The 27,331-nt window shown below is 50.7% G+C and overlaps 1 protein-coding gene across 1 annotated transcript in view; it reads left to right on the plus strand.

The window, feature by feature from the left end:
* Positions 1-26,480, plus strand: part of CDHR2 (cadherin related family member 2) — a 42,389-nt gene extending 15,909 nt beyond the window's left edge. The window contains exons 4-31 of the mRNA XM_061423032.1: positions 3,775-3,914; positions 4,025-4,078; positions 5,319-5,408; positions 7,577-7,666; positions 8,077-8,202; positions 8,279-8,425; positions 8,508-8,583; positions 8,683-8,801; positions 8,944-9,177; positions 10,062-10,217; positions 10,298-10,459; positions 10,740-10,801; positions 11,069-11,312; positions 13,459-13,698; positions 15,408-15,477; positions 15,608-16,213; positions 17,356-17,427; positions 17,855-17,904; positions 19,461-19,612; positions 19,762-19,870; positions 19,960-20,048; positions 20,510-20,578; positions 20,680-20,757; positions 20,852-20,912; positions 21,003-21,127; positions 25,172-25,285; positions 25,366-25,446; positions 25,640-26,480. Of these exons, the coding sequence (XP_061279016.1) occupies positions 3,775-3,914; positions 4,025-4,078; positions 5,319-5,408; positions 7,577-7,666; positions 8,077-8,202; positions 8,279-8,425; positions 8,508-8,583; positions 8,683-8,801; positions 8,944-9,177; positions 10,062-10,217; positions 10,298-10,459; positions 10,740-10,801; positions 11,069-11,312; positions 13,459-13,698; positions 15,408-15,477; positions 15,608-16,213; positions 17,356-17,427; positions 17,855-17,904; positions 19,461-19,612; positions 19,762-19,870; positions 19,960-20,048; positions 20,510-20,578; positions 20,680-20,757; positions 20,852-20,912; positions 21,003-21,127; positions 25,172-25,285; positions 25,366-25,446; positions 25,640-25,739 (3,716 nt within the window). The 3' untranslated portion in view covers positions 25,740-26,480. The remainder of the gene's footprint in view (positions 1-3,774; positions 3,915-4,024; positions 4,079-5,318; positions 5,409-7,576; positions 7,667-8,076; positions 8,203-8,278; positions 8,426-8,507; positions 8,584-8,682; positions 8,802-8,943; positions 9,178-10,061; positions 10,218-10,297; positions 10,460-10,739; positions 10,802-11,068; positions 11,313-13,458; positions 13,699-15,407; positions 15,478-15,607; positions 16,214-17,355; positions 17,428-17,854; positions 17,905-19,460; positions 19,613-19,761; positions 19,871-19,959; positions 20,049-20,509; positions 20,579-20,679; positions 20,758-20,851; positions 20,913-21,002; positions 21,128-25,171; positions 25,286-25,365; positions 25,447-25,639) is intronic.
* The last annotated feature ends 851 nt before the right edge of the window (positions 26,481-27,331 follow it).

Raw genomic sequence — 27,331 nt, forward strand, 5'->3', positions numbered from 1 at the left:
ATCTCAGCACAAGTCGACACCTTCGCTTTGCTTTTGTTGTCTTTGTAGAGTTACCTTCCATCTGTGGCGAGTGAGGCAGGTTTTCCACGTACAGTAACAATCTAAAGTTCGCTTCTAAAATAAATGCATTTACATAAAATAGTAAGTCAATTAAAAGGAGGGTCATAAATAATGAGACATGGTTGGTAGTAAAGATCTTGGCAGTGCACAGGAGTGAATGACGTTCACAAAGCATTGTTTTGGATGAAGCCACAGGGACTGGATGCCAAATTCCCAGCAGGCAGGATGGGGGTTGAAGAAGCTGAAAGGATGGATGGCTGTATTCACTGGGATATAGGGTCAGCTGCGCAGAAAGTGTTAGTCGCTCAGTCGTGTATGACTCTTTGTGATCCACGGACTGCAGCCCCCAGGCTCCTCTGTCCATGGAATTCTCCAGGCAAGAATACTGAAGTGGGTAGCCATTCCCTTCTCCAGGGGACCCTCCCAATGCAGGGATCGAACCCAGGTCCCCTGCACTGCAGGCAGATTCTTTACTGTCTGAGCCACCAGGGAAGCCCTAGCTGCACATAACAGACCCCAAATAATAGAAGTATAAACGAGGTCAATGTTTACTATTCTCTTACATAGTCTCCGAGAACAGTGAGTCAGGGCTGTTGGAGGGTCTGTTCAGTCAAGCTGGCTCTTGCTCTCTGCTTTGGGTGTCAGGGACCCTCCTTCCATTTCTAGGTTCTGCCTCCCCTGTGGCATGGACTTCATCCACAGGGTCCCAGATGGCTAGTGTCACACCCTATTCCAGTGAGAACTTGGGGGAGGAAAGGGCCAGGAAGGCTCACTTCTTTCTCCTAAGGACAGGCCTCCAGATTTCACGCACGTTACTTCTGCTCACATCTCATTGGCCAGAACTTAGCCTCATGCCCTAGCTGAAAGGCAGCTGGAGAAATGAGGGCTTTGTTACTTTAGTTACGCATGTGCCCGGCTCAAAATCCGGGATTCTATTAGTCTGAGAGAAAAGGGGATTTCCCTTTGAATACTGGGGGACAATTTAGTCTTTGTTGCAGTGTCAGATATCTAAATCTACCAGATGACACAAGAGACGGCATCAAGGAGGCTGAAATCCAGAGTCTGCCTTGGGATCCAGAAGCCCAGGTCTGGGTACACGAAGAAAGGGTGGGTGATGGGCTTAGCAGCCACAAAGGCTACATCCATTTGCATGTGGTTGTCAGGACAGCATAAGGGTTATATTAATAAAGATTTAGAGGCCAAGATGAGGGAGGTGATAGTCTCATTAAATCCCGAGATGGCATAATCCTCCCTGGAGGACTGGGCTGAGGTTAAACTATTTGATATCTATGAATGCAACAGAGAAGTAGTATATAGGTGTTAATGATATTTTACATATGCTTTCATAGGTGTTTAGTCATGGATAAACACACACACACACACACACCCTTCCAAACAAATGTCGCAAATGCCCTCATGATCTCCATTCTCTTCGGTAACCCTTTAAAATCAAGTATGATCTCTGCCAGACCAAATGAGGGTCTTCTTTAAATATATAATTAACTTATGTATATATTTTGGTTGTGCTGGGTCTCTGTAGCTGCATGCAGGCTTTCTCTAGTTGTGGCAAGAGGGGGCTACTCTTCATTGTGGAGTTCAGGCTTCTCACTGTGGAGCTTCTCTTGGTGTGGAGCACAGGCTCTGGGCACACAGGCTGCAGCAGTTGCAGCAGGCTGGCTCAATAGTTGTGGCTTACAAGCTTAGTTGCTCCTTGGAGTGTGGACTGTTCCCAGACCAAGGATCAAACCCGTGTCCCCTATGGGCAGGCAGATTCTTATCCACTGTACCACCAGGGAAGTCCAAGGGTCTTTTCTTCTGTAACCCCGGGGCCCCTCTCTGGGCTTTCTTAAACCAAAGGGCAATTTTTTCCTTTCTGAGATGAATTCCATGGTTCTCTAGGGATGAGAAAGCATTTTCAGTCAGGTTTTAAAAAAATGTTGTTTAGACCTTTTATTTTGAAGTATAGTATATGTAAATGTACAGGGAGGTACACTGAATTACCACATGTAAATCCCTGGTGGCTCAGATGGTGAAGAATCTGCCTGCAATGCGGGAGACCGAGTTCAACCCCTGTGTTGGGACGATTCCCTGGAGGAGGGCATGGCAACCCACCCCAGTATTCTTGCCTGGAGAATCCCCATGGACAGAGGAACCTGACGGGCTACTGTCCGTGGGGTTGCAAAGAGTTGGACACGACTGAGCCACTTTCACTTCAACTGCCAGGAACACCTACACCTCAACCCATCTCTCCCCTTCTAGTCACTCTCCATCCTGCATAAGACCTGTTTTCCTGACACTAACACTGTTTAATAGTTTAGTTTTGTCAGGCAGACTCTTTTTTTTTTCCAGACTTTAAAAAATACATTGTATTTTAAATATCAAATTTGACTTTAGTGACAGAGACCTAATATATGTCTTTTATTTCTATAGCTCTTATTATCTGTTACATTTGACTTTTTTGAGACAGACTTTTAGAAAAGCGTTTTCTCCCTGATCCATCTTTCTGTGACCATGGACACGTGTACAGAGAAAAATTTACACACACCCACTCACCTCCCATATTTCCTTGAGTATAAGAGCCATGTCAGTTTACACCTTGACATTTCTGAGTCAGGATGTATCTTATGTTTGAGAGAGTTGCTTAACACAGAATGACTCCCCACCCTCATCCCAGCATGCATTAAATTAACAGTGTGTCTCATGGCAGAGTAAACACAATGTAGACAGCAACATTTTTCTAGTCCGATGGTCTTCCTGGAGGAGGGGGCCTGGGTGGGGAGAGACCGAGCTTTCCAAGGAGTTTCTGGAAGAGGCAAGACTGATCAAAGAAGAGCAGGCTCCAGGTGTGTGGCCCAGACTGTGCCTGAAGGGCCATCGTGGGCAAGAGGGAGCAAGCTGGTTCCCTGGGACACTCAGGCTGCAGGCTGACCCCGCCATCATGTCACCATTCTAGCATTTTTGCCTTTGTGGGCCTCTTCCATAATTAAAAAGAACAAGATATAATTGACATACAACATGATATTAGCTTCAGGTGTACAACATACTGATATATTTGTATATATTTCAAAATAATTACCCCAATAAGTCTAGCTAATATCTGTTATCACACATCGTTACAGAATATTTTTCCCTTGCTGTGAGAACTTTTAAGACCTACTCTCTCAGCAACTTTCGAATACAGTATTATTAATTATAGTCACCATGCTTATACATGTACATTATATCCCCAGGATTTATTTATTTTATGACTGAAAATTTGTACCTTTTGACTCTCTTCACCCATTGTTCAGTCTCCTCACCCCACGTCTGGGAACCACCAATCTGCTCTCTGAATCAGTGAACTTGGATTTCTGTTTTCAGATCCCGCATGTGAGTGAGATCATCATATAATATTTGTCTTTCTCTGACCTATTTCTTTTAGCTGAATGCCCTCTAGGTCCATCCATGTTGTTGAAAATGGCAAGATTTCATTCTTTTTTTTATGGCTGAAAATATTCCATTTTGTACAAAATTTACAAAATATTCACACACACACATACATATATATACCACATCTTCTTTATCCATTCATCCATTGATAGACATCCACTGATGTCTTGGCCCTCCTAATTTTAAAAGAAGTTAAATGTACCTGTGGGCCTCGTGGGCAGCTTGGAAAGGCCAGCATTGAACTAGGTGGCCATGGACCCTGGGCATTCCCTGTCCCTTCTGCAGGTGCCGAGGCTTTCTGGTTGGTAGCTCAGGACCAAGACAATGACGAGCTGAAATATGGGATTAGTGGCTCCAATGCCTACTTCTTTAATGTCACCTCAAATACTGGGGAAGTGAAGCTGGCCAGCCCTCTGGACTATGAGGTAAAGGAAAACAGCTTGGGAAGGCCTTGTGAGGGGTAGGGTGGTGGGCAGGGCCCTGGCGGACACCCAAGCAGGGCTCACCTTGGTGCCTGTCTCTCTGCCCACTGCAGACGCTCTACTGGTTCGCCATCACCATCTCCGTGAGCGACAGTTACAACAACCAAGTGAGTCAGCAGCGGGAGGGAAGGGTGAGGGTCCCAGGATCAGAGGACAGGGGCCTGAGGGACCACGGCTGGTGGTGTCCCGACCTCAGACAAGCAGAGTGAGCCTCAGTTAACAAAAAACAAGTTGAATGTTTATTTTTATCAACATTATACTTGTCCATTTTTCATCATACAGTATTACCAAGATTTTAGTATTTACTATTAATTTGCTTTAATTATATGCATATGTTTAGATATATATATATGGTGTATCTATTTTGCATATCTACTGTTTGTAGATATACTGTTTGTATATTTGTATATCTACTGTTATCATGAATTGCATTATTAATTCATATTAATATGTGTATTAATAAGAAAACAGATGCCAAATAACTCCCTACCTTCTCTCCTCTGAGATCATCATTTTCAACTCCTTTGACTAATGGGCTGGTCTCAGTGTTCATGTTTCTCAATACCACGCTTATACAGCTATGTCTGTGTCTGTGAAAGTTGGGGGTTTTCTCTTTATGACCTGTTCCTTAAAACCTACGCATTAAAAGATGACTTGGATATTCATAAATACTTTATAAGAGAGATACTTTCTCTCTGTAATACTTCCCAACCCACTCCCAACTAAAGTATCCACCGTCACTGTTTCTTATCCCTCGCTAAGCACTGGCATACATATATGCATCCATGGAAGAAAGATTGTAGTTTTTGGTGTATTTTCTTAAACCCGAATGGAATCCTACTGCCTGTATGGTCTTGCACTGACTTGTCCACTCAACAATCAGCTTTGGAGCCTTTCTGAATCTGCACACAAGTCTCCCATTTCCTGTATGTCTATGGCCCAGTGTGGGACGTACCATGGTGCTTAGCTGGTCTCCTCAACACTTAGGTTGTTCACAGCTTTATTTTGTGGCTAACAAAGCTAAAAGGAAGATTCTTGTAATAAGACTGCTGTGTTTTAGATTTCTTAAATGACCTAAAGTACTCTCCAGTGGTTCAGCAAACATGTGGAAAGAGAGAGAGAGAAACTAAATAAGGGGTAAATCTGCATGAAGAGTATCAGGAGTTCTTTGTTCTGTACTTGCAACTTTTCCGGCATTTGAAATGGTATCAAATAGAGAGTCACCCCAGACACTGCCTGATTGTTCTCCTGAGACGCTATGCCAACTTGCATTCCTGTCCAGGCACTCCTGAATTTGTTTTCCCAAACTCCCACGTTTTCTGGCTCACCTGGGCTTCTGACTTGCAGGTGCAGAGGGAAATGCAGGTGATCGTAGAGGACAGAAATGACAATGCGCCTGTTTTCCAGAGCATAAGCTTCTCTGCCAACGTCAGCGAGGTAACATCTGCCTTACCAGGGTGGGTGTATAGAATGCAGGCATCCTACAAATCTGCTCAGAGTGGGAAGGACCAGAGACAGTCAGCAGGTCATCCAGGATTGGGAAGAGTGCCTCCTAGAAAGGGCAGCCGCAGGAACCAAATTCAGGGGGTTGCATGTAACCCCATGTACAATGGTTACAGCAACATTTTTCAATCCATCACACTGGATTGGAGTTCTTTAAGTTATGATCATCCCAGGTGGAGAGGAAGAAATTGATTTTCTCATGTGTCTGGACATTTGAATGGTCTATCTGGCTTCAAACATGGCTGGATCTAGGCACTCAAGCCAGTCATCAAGAAGAGACTTCTCTCCGCCTTGCACCTCTGTGACTCTTGCTGCCTTCATCCTGGGCTTGGGGGAGAAGTTCTCTCTCATGATGATGAAAGTGCCCCAGCAGCTCCAGGCTCACATCCCACTGGCTTTGAATTGCAACACAGATTGTCTCTTTCTCAGTGGTCCCAACCAACACCCCAGGGCTGACTCTCATTGACCCATTTTGGGTCACGTGCATGTGCCACCATTGTTTACTGGGCTTCCCAGCTGGCTCTAGTGGTAAAGAATCCACCTGCAATGCAGGAGATGTAAGAGACACAGGTTTGATCTCTGGGTCGGGAAGATCGCCTGGAGAAGGAAATGGCAACCCACTCTAGTATTCTGGCCTGGAAAATCCTGTGGACAGAGGAGCCTGTTGGGCTATAGTCCATGGGGTCACAAAGAGTCAGACATGACTGAAGCAACCTAGCATGCATGCAGTTGAGGGGTGTGGAATGCTCCAGTTGTCAAAGTCTGCATCATAGGCCTTCCCCTTTAGCAAGGATGACAGCCTGACTTGAACTGCATGGACAGGGAGGAGGTTCTCCAGTCGTCCACAAGCAGGAAACACAACACTCCTGAGTCTTCATTGCTACGTGGATTCAAAGACCTGAGAGGTGTGCTCTACCCCCCAGGCCAGACAAGAGGCTGGTGAGATCCAGACAGACCTTCAACAGGCTCTACTGAATGCCTACTATGTGTCTGGCACTGTCCTTGGTGCTGAAGATATCTGGCGATGATAGACTTGGTTGCCACCCTCAGTAGCTCACATTGTAGTGAAGATCACAGACACTAATGAACAAAACATTAAGCAGATAAGATTATTTCAGAGGTGTTGTGCTCAATGAAGAGCATAAGGGGTTGCTTTTAGGTTGAGCCAGTCAGGAAAGTCTTCTCTGGGTGGGTGACACCTGAGCAGAACTAAATGTCAAGGAGCCTCCCTGGGCTGCTCCAGGAAAAGGATTTTCCAGGCAGGGAATAGCAACTGCTGTGAGGTGTGAATCAGCCTGGAGTGTTGTAGGCATAGCTAGAAAGCTGCTGTGGATGGAAGGTGGAGTGTGAGAAACAGGTGAGGTCAGAGAGGTGGACCTGACCTGAGAGTGATGTGGTCTGGTTCAGGATTTTCAGAGATCTCTCTGGCCACCTTGTGGAATTAGTGAGTGTGTGGCCAGGTCCTGGGGCAAAGGCATCTGAAAGAAACTTTCAGCTCTGAAGAGTACTGTCTGCAACCTGGGCTGGAGGCTACAGAGAACCCACAGGGAAGTTTAAGCAGGGGAGTGGCAAAACCTGAGTTCTGGAATGATCATTTATACTGGCCCTGAGGGGCTCAGCAAATCAGAAGCTAGTTCATGTGGCGAGGGGGCTCCATCAGGGAGAGGAGAAGTGGGAACTCTGCTTCCTGCCGATGTACAGATGCCCCAAGAGGCCCAGCCTGGGCGAAGAAAAGGGGGCCACCTGTGGAACACTGGGCTTCAGGTTCTGGAAGGTCTGTCACTATCTCCGTGGTAGGGCTGTGGGCCCTGGAACTCCAGGTGGGGGCATGTGCTTGGGCATGAAGAAAATGGATTGGAACTCAGAGTTGATGAAACCTTTTGTATTAGAGGGGCTTCCCTGGTGGCTCAGAGGTTAAAGCATCTGCCTGCAATGTAGGAGGCCTGGGTTCAATTTCTGGGTCGGGAAGATCCCCTGGAGAAGGAAATGGCAACCCACTCCAGTATTCTTGAGAATCCCATGGATGGAGGAGCCTCAGTCCACGGGGTCACAAAGAGTCGGACACGACTGAGAGACTTCACTTTCACTTTCTTTTGTTACAGACCTTGCCGGTGGGCTCCCTGGTGTTATCTGTGCAGGCCACGGACAAAGACACAGGCTCGGCCGGCGCGGTGGTATACTCCATAGAAAAGGTGAGAGTGTATGGTCCACGTGGGAGTGTGGGCGCTGCCGCTCCTCGTGGCCACCAGGGGGCAGCATCTCCCACACAACCTGCAGGGACCTTCCAGCCCAGGAGCTCTGCCATGGCCCAGCCCTGGTCCCCACACCATCCTCTGGCCCCCTCTGGCCCCCTCTGGCCCCATTCGGTCCAGTCGCCTAAGAAGGGTATCTGCTGCAGACTGAACCCTTCTCCCCACCCTTTCACCTGGAGTGCTGAGGCAGTATCTTGCCCATTTCCCAGAGGCAGAAACTGAGAATCAGAGAGGTTATGTGACCTGGTGAGGTCAAGAGCAAAGCCAGGATTCGACCCCAGGCCTCTGAGAGCAGGTCCTAGGGGCAGAGCCATCCTGGGGCAGCCTGGCCTGACTGTGCTATGCCTCAGGTCATTCCTGCCACGGAAGGCAGTGAGTACCTCTTCAGGATCCTACCCAATGGTTCCATCATCCTCAATGGCAGCCTCGACTACAACAGCAAGAGTTCCTTCTATCAGCTGGAGCTGAAGGCCTGTGTGAGTAGGGGCGCTGGTGGGAGCTGGGGGCATGGGGACCCGAGACCCAGATTCATGGAGACCTGTCTCCCGGCAGGACTCGGGCGGCCTGTACAACAATCACACCGTCATCCAGTGCTCCTCATCTGTCTTCGTGTCCATCTCTGTAATCGACAAGCCAGACCTGGACCCCCAGTTTGTTAGGGAGTTTTACTCAGCCTCCGTGGCTGAGGATACACCCCAGGTATGCTGGGCACCTGGGGGAGGGCCTGGGGGGAGCTGAGTGGTAGGGAAAGGGTCTGGCTACTGACCGTGCCTCCCTGCAGGGAACCTCGGTGCTGAAGGTGGAGGCCATGGATGGTGACAGAGGCATCAATGACCCTGTGATCTACAGCATCTCCAGTGAGAACGGGATGTCCCCAGGCTGGGGCTGGGGCAAGGGAAGGGGTGGGGGTTCCGTCAGAGCCACCGGAAGGAGCTGCTCCTGCTGCTTCTTCCCAGATTCCACAAGGCCTGGCTGGTTTGATATTGGCAAGCAAGATGGGGTGATCACAGTCAACAGTCCCCTGGACAGAGAGCAACTGCTAGAGGAGGATGAGGAAGTGCAAGTGCAGGTCACGGTGAGTGAGGGGGCCACTGCCCTCTTTGCACCCCCGCTCTCTGCACCCCCACTTTCTGCACCCCCACTTTGACCTTTGATCTCAGCTCTCTCAGAATGCTGGTTCTCTGACCTCTGCCTTCTGGCTTCAACTCTGCTCTCAGGCTACCGAGACGCACCCCAACATCCACGGGCAGGAGGCCAAGGCGAGCATATGGGTCACGCTGAGAGTGACAGACGTCAATGACCACGTACCTGAGTTTTACAACTGCAGCCTCCAAGACTGCGCATTCACTCCCAACGAGACTCAAGTCAACTTCACTGGCTACGTGGATGAGCACGCCTCCACGCGCATCCCCATTGAGGACCTCACCATGGTGGTCTACGACCCAGACAAGGCAGGTGCACCCAGATCATAGGCAGGGTGGGCGGAAGTGATGATGGGGGATCACTGGGGAGGGGAGGTGGTGAGTGACCAGCAGAGCACCGACCATGGTACACAGTGTCACAGTGGGTGACAGCAGTGCCAACCATGAGTGGAGGTGACAATCAGAGTTTGAATGACATTTGGAACTTCTGAGTGATGCTGAGCTGGTGGGAGGTCTTGTGTTCAGGGCGGAGCTCAGTGGTGGGGAATGGAAAGGCAGGATGCTGGGTAATGTTGAGTGGAATGTCACTTTCGGTGGTGGTGTGTAGAGGGTAGTGATGGGTAGATGGTGAAGTTGAGGGGAGCTGGTATTGGATATTGGGGGATGTGGGAGGTGTTGAGCACGGACGCTTCTAAATGGGTGTCAAATTGGAAGGCATTCTTGGGAGAGGTTGGGATTGAGTGGTGGATGATTTGGGTAGTACTGAATGCTGAATAAGTACAGTGGTAGTGACAATGAGTTGATACAAAGTGTTGAGTGGAGGATGATTTTGGGTGGTGGTGGTGGTTGGGTGGTGTGTGGAGTTTATGGTCGGCATTAAGTGGAGAGGGTATGGAGCAGAAGGGGCGTGTGGGTAATGGGCCAATGTTGGGCACTGATGGTGTTTGGTGTTGGAGTGCGTGGTGGAGGGTGGCTGGTACAGAAGACTCAAAGGGAGGGAGTGGTGTGTGTCTAGGCTCTGCAGCCCAGGCTGGGGCCCACAGTGCCTCAGGGAAGTCTTCTTCTGATGAGCCCACATCTACAGGGACTAGTGACCAGTCCACCCTCCCAGGGTCTGTGGCCAGGGATTGGGGGAAAGATGCAGGAGGGTACACTGCAGGATGGGGGTCCCTACTTACAGCCCACCTCTACAGGGCAGCAACGGCACCTTCCTGCTGACCTTGGGGGGCCCGGATGCCGAAGCCTTCAGCGTCTCCCCGCAGCGGGCAGCGGGCTCAGTGGATGTGCAGGTGCTGGTGAGGGAGCCGTCGCTGGTGGACTACGAGAGGCAGTCCGTGATGCTGGTGCAGGTGAGCGGTGCTCGGCGGCCCAGGGGAGCCAGCCATGGGGCGCTCCCACCCCCACGCCGCTGCTCTTCCTCTGTCCTTAGGTCACAGCCACTGACTCTGTCAGCGGGAACGCCTCTGTCGCCTCGGTGACCATCCACCTTCGAGACACCAATGACCACAGGCCCACGTTCCCCAGCAGCATGTACAACCTCAGCGTCTTTGAGCACAGTCCTGTCGGCTATGTGGTCACCGACAGCATCCGCGTGAGTGACGGGACAGGGCTGGACTGGGCTGGGAGAGGCGTGGAGATGGGCAGGCCTGGGGCTGGCCCTGCCAGAGTCTCTGCATCATCTGGGGTCATCGGATCCCAGCAAGCGTGCATGTACATGTGAGTGTGCGAGGGTGAGCGTGTCAGTCTGAGTAGTCAGGGGCTTCTCCCTTCGGCTCAGGAAGCAAGCCTGCCCTGTCCTCATCAATTACACGGTCAGCAGCGAGGGCATGGCTTCTGCTCAGTGTCCCATTTCCTGTCTCTCTGCCTCGCAGGCCTCCGATCCCGACACAGGAGAGGGGGGCCGCGTCACCTACAGCCTGCTTCCAGGGAACGGGTAACGTCTCTGATGGGAGCGGGGCAGGTGGTAAGGGGGACCCAGGTCCGCCTCTCTGCCTCACAGTGGGGCTAGAGGAGCCAGATAAAATATAGGGTACCCAGTTACATTTCAATTTCAGATAAATAAATTATTCCTTTTTTTGTTGTTGTTGTGTAAGTAGGTTGCAAATATTCCATGGGACGTCCTAAAATACTTTTCATTGTTTATCTGAAATTCAAATTGAAGTGGGCATCCTGCATCTTTTTTCTCTCCATCTGGCCGCAGGGCGGACATCTTTGCAGTGGATCCAGACTCGGGGAAGGTGACGGTGAGAAACAGCGAGCTGCTGGACCGGGAGAAGCAGGCTGTGTACTACCTCACGCTGCAGGCCACGGACGGTGGGAACCTGTCGTCCTCGACCACGCTACAGATCCATGTGCTAGACATCAATGATAACAGTCCCGTGGTCAGCGGCTCCTACAACATCTTTGTCCAGGAGGAGGAGGGAAATGTCTCCGTGACCATCCAGGTGCGAGCCAGCCTGAAACTGGTGGGTGGAGGGAACAGGCCCAGGGCACCAAGCCTGGCTCTGTGGTCATGTTGGCCCTGTGCTGGAATCTGGGCTCTGCTGTGTGGCCCTGAGAAAGTCACTCAGTCTCTCTGGGCCTCCATTTCTTCTTTGGAAAATAAGGTCAATCATAGACCTTATTCCCAGGGTCATAAAGGATATAAAGTACTGCCTAGCACAGAGCAAGCCCTCAAAAACCACACTGCTCTTTAAAATGCAGGTGCCGGCCTCACTCCAAAAAGGATTTGGGTGGCTTAGATTTAAAAGTATAATAAAAGAAATGAAGAAAAAGAGAAAATAAACACAAATCATGTCCAACTCTATGTGACCCCATGGACTGTAGCCCACCAGGCTCCTCCATCCATAGAATTGTCCAGGAAAGAATATTGGAGTGGGTTGCCATTCCCTTCTCCATGGGATCTCCTGACCCAGGGATTGAACCCAGGTCTCCTGCATCACAGGGAGATTCTTTACCATCTGAGGTACCAGGCGGTGTAAGCACAAAGGCAGGGTTAAACCCGAAGCCATACAATTGCTAGGAGAGGGCTGAAAACTCAGTTGTGAGCTTCATAATGGCCAGAGCAAAAATGGAAATGAGACCAGTGGCCAGGTTCTCAGAGACGAGGAGATAAGAACCAACTGTTGGCTCCAGAGGAACGCTGGGGAGAAGCTCCTGCACCGAATCATCGATAAGGACGTCTTGTGAGAAGCAGGAAACAAAGTCTTCAGAATGACAATCATGTGGCCACGGGGCCCTCCCGTCTTTCTGGGGCTTGTGGTTTCCTGATCTCTTGATAACCTTGTGAAGTAGCTGCTCTAGTGGTCCCCATTTCACGGAAGGAGAAAACAGGCTTAAAGAGGTTAAGTGACTTTCCTGTGGCTGTACAGCCAATGAGTGGCAGTGCTGAAACCTGGGTCTTTCTCCATGCATCTCAATGCTTCTCACCCTGGTCTGAGAGCTCTTTGGGGGCAGGAGCATCTCAGATATGCTGCTGGAACCACAGTGCCCGGTTTCAGCCCTGAGAAGTGCTTGGCGAATCAGCCGGCCTGAGTTCAGAGTGCTGAGGGATGAACAACCAGAGTTTTTCATTTCATAAACAAGAACCCGACAGATCTAAAACAAAAAGAGCTGAAGGTGTCAGTATGCAGGGAGGAGACGAAAGAATTGGGTCCAAGTCAGACTAGCCCAGCTCTGGATTCAAAGCCACATTTGCTGAGCACTTACATGCAGCAGGCCCTTTGCTGAGCCCTGGGTCCTCCGAGATGAATTCACCATAATTCCTGCTTCCAGAGAGGGTGGCAGACCATCACGCAAGGGTGTCACTTGTGCTGTGTGGAAGGCGGCACAGGGGTGGGGGAAGCCCCGCGGAGGGACCAACCTGACCTGGAGTCAAGCAGACACGGTGTCGAAGGCATTCGTGTGTGAGCGCAAAGCCCTGATGGCAGGGGAGAGCCTCTTGGGCTCTCTGTGCCCAGTCACCCTAAAGGCACACCAAGCGTGTGCTCAGGAGCCTGGCAGGACAGGAATACACACACACAGATTGGGTGAAGAATTTCAGCTACTTAAAAAAAATAATAAAGCACTGAAGTAGTCATGATGAATAAGAATCTCGTTGGACTTCACACTTACTTTTTTGGCTGCACCACGTGGCCTGTAGGATCTCAGTCCCTCTACCACCCCCACAGCCAGGGACTGAATCTGGGCTCCAGGAGGCAAAGTCCAGAATTGTAACCACCAGGCCACCACGGAATTCCCCTACATTTACTTCTGTTGGTTAATTTTTACGTTTGACTGTCTTTAGTATATTGCCCCCACACCTCTCACCTCGCTAGAATATCAGTTCCATACGGTAACTGTCTTGATCACAGCTCTAGTCCCAGTACCTAGAACAGGGCTGGGCATGTGGTAGGTAAACATGTGTGGGATGAAGGAATGACCTCAGTGTTTAAGACCTCAGAAGGTCTTGCAAGCTCTTGTTGGTCCTGTCCTCTTAGCTGGGAGACAGGAGCTGGGAATTGGGGAGAAGCCCTCTGATTTTAGGAGGGGGAGGCCCATGGGTGGGCAAGCACCTGATGGCGGGCATCCCAACCCTGCTCACCTGCCCAGGCTCACGACAATGACCAGCCAGACACCAACAACAGCCTGCTGCACTTCAGCCTCCTGCCCAGCCCCTTCAGCCACAACTTCTCAGTGGACCCCGACAAAGGCATTCTCAGAAACCTGGGGCCCTTGGACCGAGAGGCCATCGACCCTGCTCTGGGGGGCCGCATCGTGCTGAGCGTGAACGTGTCTGACTCTGGCGAACCTGCCCTCTGGACTACAGTCGGTGTCACCATCACCGTGGAGGTAAGGCCCGGCTCAGCTGGGGAGGGGGTTTGGGATGAACCCCGTATTGGGAGGCTCCCGAGAAGGTGGCCTGTTCTGCCTCCTCCCAGCTCAAATCACATTTCTGCCCTTGCAATATGGTGGGTAAAAGAGTTCTGGAGCCAAGCTGATGGGTTAGAGTCCTGGCTCATTGGTTGTGTAACCTTAGGCAATCAGTCAGCCTCCCTGTGTCCTCAACTTCCTCATCTGTAAAATGGGGATGAAAATAATATGAGTTAATAAATGGAAAGTGTTGCAAAGAATGCCCGGCCTGGAGAAAACACTCAGTGCACACCTGGCCCTGCAAGGGAGCGGGGGTTAGCTCCATCATATTGATCAAAAAACTAAGGCGCACAGAGGTTCAGTAGCTTGCCTGGGTCACAGAATGGGGCTTTGAATTCAGTCTGGTTCTAAGGCTGCTGTCCGGTCACAAGCACCTTATGTCCACGATGTAGTTGGCGCCCCCTTGGGTTTTGCAGTGCACAGCCTGCACCACTGTACACAGCAGTCTTGTTTCCCACTGGGTTGGGATGTGACACTTTCCTACAAGGGTCAGAATGTGATATCAGGGAAAACAGAAACAGAAGATATCAGAAGCCAGGTGAGGTCTCACCAGCTGTCTTTGGGGGTCGGGGGCAATAGGCCATAAAGAAGGAAAAAAAGCAAAACTGCCTTTCTTGAGCCATCAGGGTTCTTTCACACCCATGAGCCCTGTGAGTAGGGATGATGACCCCAATCTGCAGATGAAGACACTGAGGCTCAGAGAGGTCAGAGTCACACACGAGGAAGAGATGGAGCTGGGTTGAACTTGGAGCTGTGCTTGTAGCTCCTCCTGTGAGGACGACCTTGAGAAGGCAGCTGGCCATGGGCATGGGGCAGTGATGCCATCTCTGGGAAATCTCCATCAGAAATTCCACCTGGTTAAGAAGGAGAGGGCTCTGGTTTTCAAAGATGTCCGTCCTACCATTATTTAGAAAAAGCCCAAAGCAAAAGTCCATGAGCCGCCCTGGGGAAGGACCCGGAGAGCCAAGAGCACTCAGTATACCAGCGTCAGGGGAGGAGGTGCAGGCGGAGTTGGCCTGATGCTGTGACACAGGAGCAGCACTCTGCGTGGGTGACCAGAGAGGCCACTGGAAAGGGAAGGCGAGAACAGAATGCAGTGGGCATCCGAGGGCAGGACCAGGTCCAGCCCTGGCATATGCCCCCAGCGCCTCCCCACCTGAGCTCAGAGCGAGTGTGGTGGGGCCAACCAAGGGTAGGAGGGACAGGAGGAAGGAGGGGACCAGGAAAAACTTGGGTGTTTGTGGGATCAGGGTGGTATTGGGACCAACACAGTAAATCCGAGAGATGGGGAGTCAAGCTGGGCCAGGCAGGGACACAGGTGGGGATGCAGAACCATCCTCTGGAGAGCAGGGTCTGAGACAGCTGTGAGTGGTGGGCAGGGAAACACAGTGCGCACCCAACTTCAGAGGGCCTGCCGTGGACCTCGGAGCCCCAGAGGGTGGGGTCTGGGCTAGCTCTGTCCTCTTGAAGTCTGTTTCATCATTTCTGAAGTGGGCAGCGCTGTCTGAGGAGAGGGACAGAGAGAATGGACCGCAGGTCAGGGGAAATATTAGCTTCTCAGGCTGTGTCTGGGGAGGCCCAATCCGGGGGCCTGAGTTCCCTGGGCTCAGAACTGCCTCTGTCTGCAGGACATCAATGATAATCTGCCCATCTTCAACCAGTCCAGATATTCCTTCTCAGTGAGGGAGAGAGACCCAGGTAAGTCCTCCCTGGGGCTCCCTGGGTAAGTCAAGGGCAGGCCTGAGGCCCCCAAGGTGGGTGAGGATGGAGGATGCCTCTGGTGGCCGCCAGGCCGGGGGTCCTTCTGCACTCTGCCCCTCATCCACAGGAGTGCAGGTGGGCATGGTGGAGGCCTGGGATGCAGACCAAACGGAAGCCAACAATCGTATCAGCTTCAGCCTGTCAGGGAGCGGCGCCAACAACTTCATGATCCAAGGCTCAGTGCTGGGGTCTGGGCAGGCAGTGGGCCGCCTCTCGTTGCCCTCGGATGTGAGCCTGGACTACGAGACACAGGCCTCCTTCAGTCTGATCGTGAGTGCTGGGAATGCGGACGCCCAGGGGCGTGAGACTACAGCAGAAGTCCTTGTAACTGTGGAGGACGTGAATGACGTGCCACCCACCCTGGACTCAGCCTCGCTCCAGGGCATCCGGGTGGCCGAGAATGGCTCGCAGCACGGCATTCTGGTCAACGTGGTGGCCCAGGACAGGGATACCATGTCCCAGGTGGAGGTACAGCTCGTGAATGTCATCTGCACCAAGGCTGGAGTTGACGTGGGCAGCCTGTGCCACGGCTGGTTCTCTGTGCTGGCCAACGGCTCGGTGATCATCAACCAGAGCGAGGCCATCGACTATGAGGCCTGTGACTTGGTCACGCTGGTCGTGCGGGCCTATGACCTCACAACAGACCCCCGCTTCCAGGCCTACAGTGACAATGGTGAGGCAGCCTGGCCTGCAGGGCTCAGCAGGCTGCAACACAGGGGCTGTGGGGAAGGACTGGAATTTGTAAGGTCGGGGTTCAAATCCTGGCTCCAGCCCCGGCCAGCTGTGCCCCTGGGAAGGTCACGACACTGCCCAGAACTTTAGTTGCCCCATCGGTCAAGTGGAGTTGGGTAGTAGGTTGCCTATGAAGAGTACATGAGAATATGTATGGAAGGCATTGAGTGCAGTGCTTGGCATGCTGTTGTTGTCCAGTTGCCCAGTCGTGTCTGACTCTTTGCGACCCCATGGACTGCAGCATGCCAGGCCTCCCTCTCCCTAACCATCTCCCCCAAATTTGCCCAAGTTCATGTCCATTGCGTTGGTAATGCCATCCAGCCATCTCATCCTCTGACTCCCTCTTCTCCTCCTGCCTTCAATCTTTCCCAGCATCAGGGTCTTTTCTAATGAGTTGGCTGTTCACATCAGATGAACAAAATACTGGAGCTTCAGCTTCAGCATCAGTCCTTCCAACGAGTATTCAGGGTTGATTTCCTTTAAGATCGACTGGTTTGATCTCCGTGTTGTCCAAGGGACTTTAGCACTTAATGCTGTGATGCTGAGAGGCAGTGTAAAGAGACACTTCAGAGCCATGTGTGTGCTCAGATCCCACGTCTGACACCAAGTAGCAGTAACAGTCACATCAACAGCCAGCATATATTGAATCCTTACTACAACCCAGCCTATGCTAGGCACCTTGCAAGCATTTCACCATTTTACTCCCACACAATCCATGTGGTAGGTGATCCCTAGCCAATTTTATAGATGAGGAAACTGAGGTACAGAACGGGCAGTTCAATAATGTAGCTTACACAGCTAACCAGGGCCAGAATAATGTTGTGGCCAGGTGGGACATACCTGGGCTGGGCTCAGTCCTGGCCCAGTGGTCTCACTGTGTGACTTTGGACAAGTTGCTTATCCTCTCTGAGGTCTGGGGAGAATGCTCCCTCCTACACAGGCCAGAGGAGACTGAGTTAGTAGGGGAGGGGTCTGACCGTGGGTGATGCATGGGAGGGAGGCTGCTGGGAACAAGCCTGAGGACCAGGCTTTGTGGGTCAAGTCTTGCTTAGAGACCAAAGCCAGCCAATCTTTTCCCTCTAGGAAGCCTCCCCATCACCATCGAGGATGTGAATGACAACGCGCCTTATTTTCTGCCTGAGGATAAGACTTTTGGTAAGCTGCAAGCCCCTCCCTCCCCACCCACACTGTACTCTGCCAGAACTACCTTTGGGCAACTCCCACAGATGCTGCTCAGACCCCAGGTGTGCCTCTGGAAAGGGAGGAAGGCCTCCAGCCCTGTCTCTCTCTCAGGGATTCAACAGGAGGAGAGACCCGAGTTTTCACTCTATCTCTGTCCCAACTCACATCTGACCCTGGGCCCGGCCCTCCTTCTCTGGGCCTCAGTTTCCCCATCTGCACAATGGGGGGTGGAGGACCTGCTAACTAGCGGCTCAGGGGTAGCTGTAATGGGGGTCTGGCAATAGAGAGCTTAAGGGCAAGTTTGGAGGGATGCGCCCCGAGCTGGGCTTATTATGGTCAGCAGTTGGCCCAGGGGGCACTGGCCCTGATGCCACTGACCTCTTCCTGTCTACACTTGCAGTGATCATCCCAGAACTCGTCATGCCCAACCAGCAGGTGGCGTCCGTCCGGGTAAGTCCCTGGCTCCAGCCGTTGTCAGTCATATCAGCCCCAGGAGACACAGGGCCTAGGCCTGTGGATCTTTCAGCCATCCTCCAAATGTTTAGACACTAGAAAGAAAATGTATTAACTCTCCGGGATGGAAATGAAGCACCTGCTTAATTGATATCATTAAACTCCATTAATTGTTAAGTGTGGTATTCATAAACAATTCATGACCCTAAAAACCACTTGCAGTGCTTTTCTTCAGAATTCTGGACTATTACAGAGAAATCACAATAACTGTAAATTAAACAAGTTCCTCGTATTAAATAATTTCCAGAGCAAGCTGCAAAAATGCTTTCAATTTTTATAGCAGTGGATGTGTTTATATTAGAGGGTGGTAGCTGTCCCCGCAGTGGGTGGGGCTGAGGCCTCCCCCACAGCCCTGGGGCCTGGGTCTGGCCAGGCCTTTTAACTGAGCTGGGGAGCTGTTGTGCCTTTTAGGAACTCACTTTCCCTTCCAGACGAGAAGCTGTCAGCCCTTGGCAGTGACTCCTTAGGGTTCAGGCGTTTTATATGTGGGTGGCCCTCCTTGAGTTATGGAAAGGGCATGGGTGTGGAGATGGATGGGTCTGGCCCTCCCCACTTACAGCCGAATGTGCCCTGGGGAAGACAGGTCTCTGTCAGAACCCCAGTGTCCTCCCATAAAAGGGGAATAGTAATTCTCCCTTTCTGGGCCTTCCCAGGTGGCGCTAGTGGTAAAGAACCCACCTGCCAATGCAGGAGACATAAAGATGTGGGTTTGATCCCTGGGTTGGGAAGATCCCCTGGAGGCAGGCATGGCAACCCACTCCAGTACTCTTGCCTGGAGAATCCCATGGACAGAGGAGCCTGGCGGGCTACGGTCCATGGAGTCGCAGAGTTGGACACGACTGAAGCCACTTAGCACTCATGCAATTCTTCCTCTCTAGGTTCTTTCTAGGCTCAAAGGGTCAGTTTTCCAATCTTCAGCCCTGGCTGAAGACGTTCATTCCTACGTCAGGAGTGTGGCCCTGGCTTTGAACAATTTTCTTTAAATCAACTCCCTTTTGAAACGTCAACACCAGCTTTAGCCTCATCCTGAACAGTGACATCAGTGGCCTCACGGCTCTGTGTGTTGGTCGTATTCTTCTCCGAAAGGCACTAGAGTGAATAAAAATGCCTCATTTCATGGCCCGCTGGGGGAATTCATACTCCTGTTAGCGAGTGCTGAAAGGAGGGGTCTGGGGGAAGGTGCTTGGTACACAGTAGGTGCTCAGGACAACTGAGTGTTCCTAGGCTTGTGCGTGTGTGGCAGTGAGAGGGGGAACCTTCCCAGGGTGACCTTCTACCTGGGAGAGACTTGGGCAGTGACCTGTTGAGTTGAAGCAGGGACATATTCAAACACTGTTTGTTTAAAGCACTTGGTCAGTGGCCTGGGGAAGGCCAAAAGAGGTCACGGCAGGGCCAGGCTCCCAGGCTACCCTAGCTTCAGATTCCTGCTGGGGCTGGAGGGGTGCCTGGCCTGGCCCAGCCCCCACAGTGTGTTCACTCTGTCTTGCTCCCAGGCCAGAGATGACGACTCAGGGAACAACGCAGCCATCCTGTTCTCCATCTTTCAAGTGGATTTCATCGCTAAGGATGGGGCCGTGATCCCTTTTCAGGGCTTCTTCCGGGTCTCCACTTCCTCGGAGGCCAGCGTGTTCACTGGCAACATTGAGTAACTGCGGGAAGCCCCTGGACAGGGGTGGGGGAGCCAAGCGGGGCCTCAGGGCAGTGAGTTCCCCATCCTAGGAGGGGTCCAAGGGGGTTCTGAGAGGACTACAGCTTGGGTTTCAGAACTGAGTGGTGCCCTCCTACCTTCCGTAGCCTGGTGACCAGCCTTGATTCCACTCTCCAAGGCACCTACCAAGTGACGGTCAAGGCCCAAGACAGCCCTTCTGAGGGTCCTGCCCAGGAAGCCAGAATCACCCTAAACGTGAGTGTTAGGTTCTGTCTCAGTTCCCAGTGCCCTCTGCCACTCCAGGGTCCCTTGCGTCTCATCTTCCCCATGTCCCCCTCCCATAGCTCTTTACCGTGGACCAGAGTTACCGCGTGAGGCTGCAGTTCTCACTGAACAAGGAGGAGGTGGGCGCCAACTCGGAAAAGATTAAGGAGTAGGTCTCAGGAGCCAGGGGGCGGGTGGCTTGTGGGGAAGAACAGGGCTTGGGAGCCTAGTCCCTGATAGAAATCTGAATGGAATATCTCTCAACCCTGTCCGTGACCCACATTTGATCTGGTCCTTATCTTTGACCCTATACCTGTACCGGCACTTCCATTCTGCATGTGCCCAGAAGCCTATGGTTGGCTGGGCAGAGACAGGCCTAAATAGGGCTGCCACATATAGTTGCAAAGGCAGTGCACTGCACAAGGGCACTCTGCTTGCTAAGCTATAAACCCGGTCCCAGAGGAAGGGGCTTCCTTGTCTAATTTGCACAAGAGTGCTACTTGCTTAGCCAGTGGAGCTGTCCAGAGGAGGTGACCCTCACACAATCCCTAATTTCACTGCAGAGCCCTGGCCACAGGCCTGGGCTAAGGCTCCTACCCCAACCCTCTGTGACATCTGCCCTCTTTGCAGGGCTCTTGCTCAGGCAACCAGGACTACTGTCTACATTGTGAACATTCAGGACATAGACTCCCAGGTTCGGTGAGTGCCCACTCGGTGGATGGGGCGAGGAAGACAGGATCAGCAGCAGGGGTGTGGCCGGGTGGTCCTGGGCTGCGGGCTTCACCTCTGCCCCATTCCAGGGCCCGAGGACGTTCCTATCTTGATGCCTATTTTGTCTTCTCAAATGGGTCAGCCTTGACCCTTGACCAGCTGAGTATGTGAGTGGGGCTGCCCTTGGGGTGGGCAGGAGGGTAAGCAAGAAGCCTGGCGGATGCCAATGTCCCTCGGGCCTGAGCGGGGCTTTGTGGCCAGGATGATCCGGAATGACCAGGACTCCCTGACGCAGCTGCTGCAGCTGGGGCTGGTGGTACTGGTGAGTGTTGGTGGGACAGAGGTAATAGGAGAGCAGGGAGGCGGGAGACTGACCCCACAGCCTCCTCCCATCACACTGCTTCTTCTCCAGGGCTCCCAGGACAACCAAGAGTCAGAGTCACAGGACACACTCCGCAACGTCACCATAGGACTGGGAGTGGCTTTGCTGCTGGCCATTGTGATCTTTAGCACAATCATCATGTGTACCCAGAAGAGGTGCTGCTCCCATCACCCTCTGTGTCTCAAACCTCCCCTCTCTTACCATCCAAGATATCTAGGGGTAGAAAGACCTGGAGCTTAGGTGTCAGGAACATCTGTATTAAATCCCCAGTGACTCCTTAGGATCTCTTGGGTAGGTCATCTCCCCTTCCCAAGCCTCAGTTTCCTCATATGCAAAATAGGCTTGATGCTAGATTCCCCAAATCATTTCAGGGATCCACGTGCATCGCATACCAGCAGACATCTGGCATATGTTGTTGTTGTTCAGTCACTCAGTCTTGTCTGGCTGTCTGCAACCCCATGGACTGTGGCACCCCAGGCTTCCTTGTCCTTCACTATCTCCCAGAGTTTGTTCAAACTCATGTCCATTGAGTCGGTGATGCCATCCAACCATCTCATCCTCTCTTGCCTCCTCCTCCTGCCTTCAATTTTTCCCAGCATCAGGGTCTTTTCCAATGAGTCAGCTCTTTGCAGCAGGTGGCCAAAGTATTGGAGCTCCAACATCAGTCCTTTCAATGAGTATTCAGGGTTGATTTTCTTTAGGATTGACTGATTTGACCTTGCATTCTAAGACTCTCAAGAGTCTTCCCCAGAATCACAGTTCAAAAGCATCAATTCTTTGGTGCTCAGCCTTCTTTATGGTCCAACTCTCACATCCATACATGACTACTGGAAAAACCATAGCTTTGACTACAAGACTTTTGTCAGCAAAGTGATGTCTCTGCTTTTTAATATGCTGTCTAGATTGGTCATAGCTTTTCTTCCAAGGAGCAAGCGTCTTTTAATTTCATGGCTGTAGTCACTGTCCACAGTGATTTGGGAACCCAAGAAAATAAAGTCTGTCACTATTTCCACTTTTTCCCCATCTATTTGCCATGAAGTGATGGGACTGGATGCCGTGATCTTCATTCTTTGAACACTGAGTTTTAAGCCGTCTTTCTTTCACTCTCCTCTTTTTACCTTCATCAAGAGGCTCTTTAGTTCCTCTTTGCTTTCTGCCATTGGGCATATCTGAAGTTGTTGATATTTCTCCCAACAATCTTGATTCCAGCTTGTGAGTCATCCAGCCTGGCATTTCACGTGATGTACTTTGCATAATTTAAATAAGCAGGGTGACAATATACAGCCTCTGTGTACTCCTTTCCCAATTTTGAACCAGTCCGTTGTTCTAACTGTTGTTTCTTGACCTGCATATAGGTTTCTCAGGAGGCAGGCAAGCTGGTCTGGTATTCCCATCTCTTTAAGAATTTTCTACAGTTTTTTGTGATCCATAGTCAAAGGCTTTAGCCTAGTTAATGGGGAGAAATAGATGTTTTTCTGGAATTTCCTTGCTTTTTCTATGATCCAATGGATGTTGGCAATTTGGTATCTGGTTCCTCTGCCTTTTCTAAAACCAGGTTGTACATTTGGAAGTTCTTGGTTTATATGCTTTTGAAGCCCAGTTTGAAGGATTTTGAGCATTACCTTGCTAGCGCGTGAAATGAGCACAGTTGTACGGTAGTTTGAACATTCTTTGCCATTGCCTTGCTTTGGGATTGGAATGAAAACTGACCTTTTCCAGTATTGTGGCCACTTGTGGCTGAGTTTTCCAAATTTGCTAACATATTGAGTGCGGTACTTGAACAGCATCATCTTTTAGGATTTGAAATACCTCAGCTGGAATTCCATCACCTCCACTAGCTTTATTCATAGTAATGCTTCCTAAGGCCCACTTGACATCACACTCCAGGATGTCTGGCTCTAGGTGAGTGGTCTCATCATCATGCTTATCCAGGTCACTGAGACCATTTTGTAGAGTTCTGTGTATTCTTGCCACCTCTTCTTAAACTCTTCTGTTTCTTTTAGGCCCTTGACATTTCTATCCTTTATTTTGCCCATCTTTGCATGAAATGTTCCCTTGGTATCTCTAATTTTCTTGAAGAGATCTCTAATCTTTCCCATTCTACTTTTTTCCTCTATTTCTTTGTGTTGTTCACTTAGGAAGACTTTCTCATCTCTCCTTGCTATTCTCTGGAACTCTGCATTCAGATGGGTATATCCTTCCTTTTCTCCTTTGCCTTTAGCTTCTCTTCTTTTCTCAGCTATTTGTTAGGCCTCCTCAGTCAACAACTTTGCCTTCTTGCATTTCTTTTTCTTGGGGATGGTTTTGGTCACTGCCTCCTATACAGTGTTACAAACCTCCATCCATAGTTCTTCAGGCACTCTGTTTACCAGATCTAATCCCTTGAATCTACTCATCACCTCCACTGTATCATCGTAAGTGATTTGACTTAGGTCATGCCTGAATGGTCTAATGGTTTTCCCTACTTTCTTCAATTTAAGCCTGAATTTTGCAATAAGGAGCCTATGATCTGAGCCACAGCTCCAGGTCTTGTTTTTGCTGACTGTAGAGAGCTTCTCCATCTTTGGCTGAAAAAACATAATCAATCTGATTTTGGTATTGACCATCTGGTGATGTCCACGTGTAGAGTCATCTCTTGGATGACTCTTGGGTTGTTGGAAAAGGGTGTTTGCTATGACCAGTGTGTTCTCTTGGCAAAACTCTGTTAGCCTTTGCCCTGATTCATTTTGTATTCCGAGGCCAAACTTGCTTGTTTCTCCAGGTATCTCTTGACTTCATACCTTTGCATTCCAGTCCCCTATGATGAAAGGGACACCCTTTTTAGTTAGTTCTAGAAGGTCTTGTAGGTCCTTATAGAACTGATCAACTTCAGCTTCTGTGGCATTAGTAGTTGTGGTATAGACTTGGATTACTGTGATGCTGAATAGTTTGCTTTGGAAACAAACCAAGATCATTCTTTTTTTTTTTTTTTTTTAGATTTCATGCAAGTACTGCATTTTTGACTATGAGGACTATTACATTTCTTCTAAGGGATTCTTGCCCTTAAATATGCCCATTCCTATCCATTTTAGTTCACTGATTCCTAAAATCACTGATTCCTAAAATCAGATGTTCACTCTTGCCATCTCCTTCTTGACCACATCCATGGTCATGGACCTAACATTCCAGGTTCCTATGCAATATTGTTCTTTACAGCACTGGAGTTTACTTCCACCACCAGACACATCCACAGCTGAGTGCCAGTTGTGCTTTGGCCCAGCGTCTTCATTCTTTCTGGAGCTATTTCTCTGCTCTTCCCAGGTAGCTTTCTGGACACCTACCAATCTGGTGGGGCTCATCTTCCAGTGTTATTCATATTTTGTCTTTTCATACTGTTCATGGAGTTCTCAAGGCGAGAATACTGGAGTGGTTTGCCATTCCCTTCTCCAGTGAGCCATGTTTTGTCAGAACTTTCCACCGTGACCCGTCCGCCTGGGGTGGCTCTGCACAGCATGGCTCATAGTTTCACTGAGTTACACAAGGCTGTGATCCATGTGATCACTTTGGTTAGCTTTCTGTGATTATAGTTTTCATTCTGGAGGCTATGGGACTGTAGTTCTTGCTTCTTCTGTCTGCCCTCTGATGGAAGAAGGTAAGAGGCTTGTGCAAACTTCCTGATGGGAGGGACTGGCTGTGGGAAAAATTGGGTCTCCTCTGTTGGGCAGGGCCATGCTCAGTAAATCCTTAATCCAATTTTCTGCTGATGGGTGGGGTGCTCCCTTCCTGTTAGTTGTTTGGCCTGAGGCGGCCCAGTCCTGGAGTCTACAGGCTCTAAGGCAGCAAACTGCAAAAGGACTTATGCCAACATACCCCTCCTAAGATTGCTGCTGCCAGTGCCTGAGGGTGACAGTGGGTTGGCAGTGGCCTGACTCGGGGACAGGGGCACTGGCACATGCTATGCCTTTAATAAATGCTGCTTCTTTCCCCCTTTCTAATGCATATGGGGGCAGTAGCCATATCTGGGTGTGGTTCTAGGCTTTGCCACTGATCAGCTGTGTGGTCTTCAGCAATGATTTTCCTTCTGTGATTCTTATGCTCTGTAAGATGGAGCTAACCTTCCACCAGCCAGGTTGTTGTGAAATCACACTCTCAGGGCCTGTACTGGGCACACAGTAGGTGAATAGGGAAAGTGGTGACCTCCCATTCTGGGTTCCCCATAGCTACCAGCGGAAGCTTCGGGCTATGAAAGCTGCCAAGGAGGCCCGGAAGACAGCGGTGGGGGTGATGCCCCCAGGCTCTGCCATCCCTGGGACTAATATGTACAACACTGAGAGGTAAGTGGGGACCAAAGGGTGGGTAAGAGGCCCCATGGGGTGGTTAAGCCCATGTTTACTGGACTGGGCTTTCTCTCCAGGGCCAATCCCATGCTGAACCTCCCCGCCAAGGACCTGGGCTTTGAGTCCCATTCTTCCTCCAGCGACTTGGACCACATCAGGTGAGCAGTGCCCCTGGCAGCCAGGCTGGTTGGTGGTAATAGTCATGGTGCAGGGAAGGGTGAAGTGACAGTGATGGTGTGGTGATGGTGTGGTGATGGTGTGGTGATGGTCATGGTGGTAGTGGAAGTTGTTGGCCACAGACAGGTTGGACTGGGCCTGCCAACCATCTGAGCTCCATTGTCTCCCCTACAGCGTCAACTCCCTGGATGACAATTCTGTGGATCTGGAAAACAGCACGCAGGAAATCAAGGCAAGATGGGGGATGAGTTGGTACCTGGGGTTTCTGACTTAGGGTGCTTCTCTGAAGAGGTGGGGTTCAGGACAGAGCTCGAGGGACCTGCTGCTGACATGGGTGTGTCTCTGCACTCAGCCTTGGGAAATCCCATGGCTTTGGAATGGGACCCAATCCTTATTCCTCTACTCATTCACTGTGACCCTGGGTGGGTGACTTCTTCCCTCTGGTTCTCAGTTTTCTAATCTATAAATGGGGATCAGAACACCAACTATTCAAAACTGTTGTGAGGATGAAATAAGAGTGGGTATAAAAACCATCTGGCACAAAGCAAGTGCTCAGAAATCTGGTTCCTTCCCTTTATATCCTTTATATAAAAGCTGGTGGGGTGGGAAGAGGAGATCCGGAGATGAACATAATCCAACTGAAGAGCAAAGGTGGGCTCGAGTGAACAACCGTGCTGTTGTTTGTTCAGATGCTAGTTGGTTCGGTTAGATCAAGCATTTGCATAGCCTGGGCTGCTGACACGGGGAGCTCTTTAAATGTGAGTATATCAGGTCACAGCCCAGGGATTCTGATCAGCTGGGGTGGGCCTGGGAAGGAAAGCTCCCGGGATTCTAATGTGCAGGTGAGTGAGAACCTCGCAACTGGGAAAGTAGATCAGAGGGCTGGGTCGGGGATGGGGCGCCAGAACCAGGAGCAACTATCCTCTCCTTCCCACTTTGTAAACCACCACTGGAGTAGAAGCTCTAAGGCCCACTGACATTTGATAGTCTATGGCTCTGTGTGTGTGTGTGTGTGTGTGTGTGTGTGTGTGTGTGTGTGTGTAGGGATGGTATCCTCCCGCCATTCACCTTATCCATCCTACTTTGGGTCCTACCCTCAGCCTAGCCCTGCCCTCCTGGGGATCCATAGCCACCCTTCATGCTTCAAGACTTTTACTTTTAAAAAAAATATGTATTTGTTTGTTATTGGCTGTGCTGCGGCTTCCCTGATAGCTCAGTTGGTAAAGAATCCGGGCTGTGCTGGGTCTTTGCTGCTGTGTGAGGGCTTTCTCTGGTTGTGGTGCGTGGGCTTCTCATTGTTGTGGCTTCTCTTGTTGCAGAGCACAGGCTCTAGGGCAAGTGGGCTTCAGTAGTCGCAGCACACAGACTCCATAGTTGCAGTTTGCGGGTTCCAGAGCGCCGGCTCAGTAGTTGTGGCCCAGGGGCTTAGTTGCCTCGAGACATATGGGATTTTCCTGGAGCAGAGATCAAACCTGATTTCCCTGAATTGGCAGGCGGATTCTTAATCACTGGACCACCAGGGAAGCCTCATGCTTCACGACTTATTTTCCCTTGAGGATCCCTTACTTGAAAAGATTTGGTCAAACAAAGCCTCTCACAGGTGTTAAAATATCAGAATGCTGCCCAAGGACCTGGCTGTCACTCGAAGGCCTCCAAATGGGCCCCCAAGGATGAAGATGACAGATGGGGGTTCAGGCTGCCAGGCAGTGCTGGAGGCCTCTGGATGGATGGCTCATCTCTGGGTTCAAGATGGTTTGGAGCAAAAACTCCAACTTAGGTGGAGGGGAACAGTTTTGTGGGCTGGAGCTGGTGACTGGGCAGGTGGCCCCTAATGGAGGCTAAGGTTGACTCTAGTGGAGGAGAGTG

Source organism: Bos javanicus, chromosome 7 (assembly GCF_032452875.1).
Source record: "Bos javanicus breed banteng chromosome 7, ARS-OSU_banteng_1.0, whole genome shotgun sequence".
NCBI lineage: Eukaryota > Metazoa > Chordata > Mammalia > Artiodactyla > Bovidae > Bos > Bos javanicus.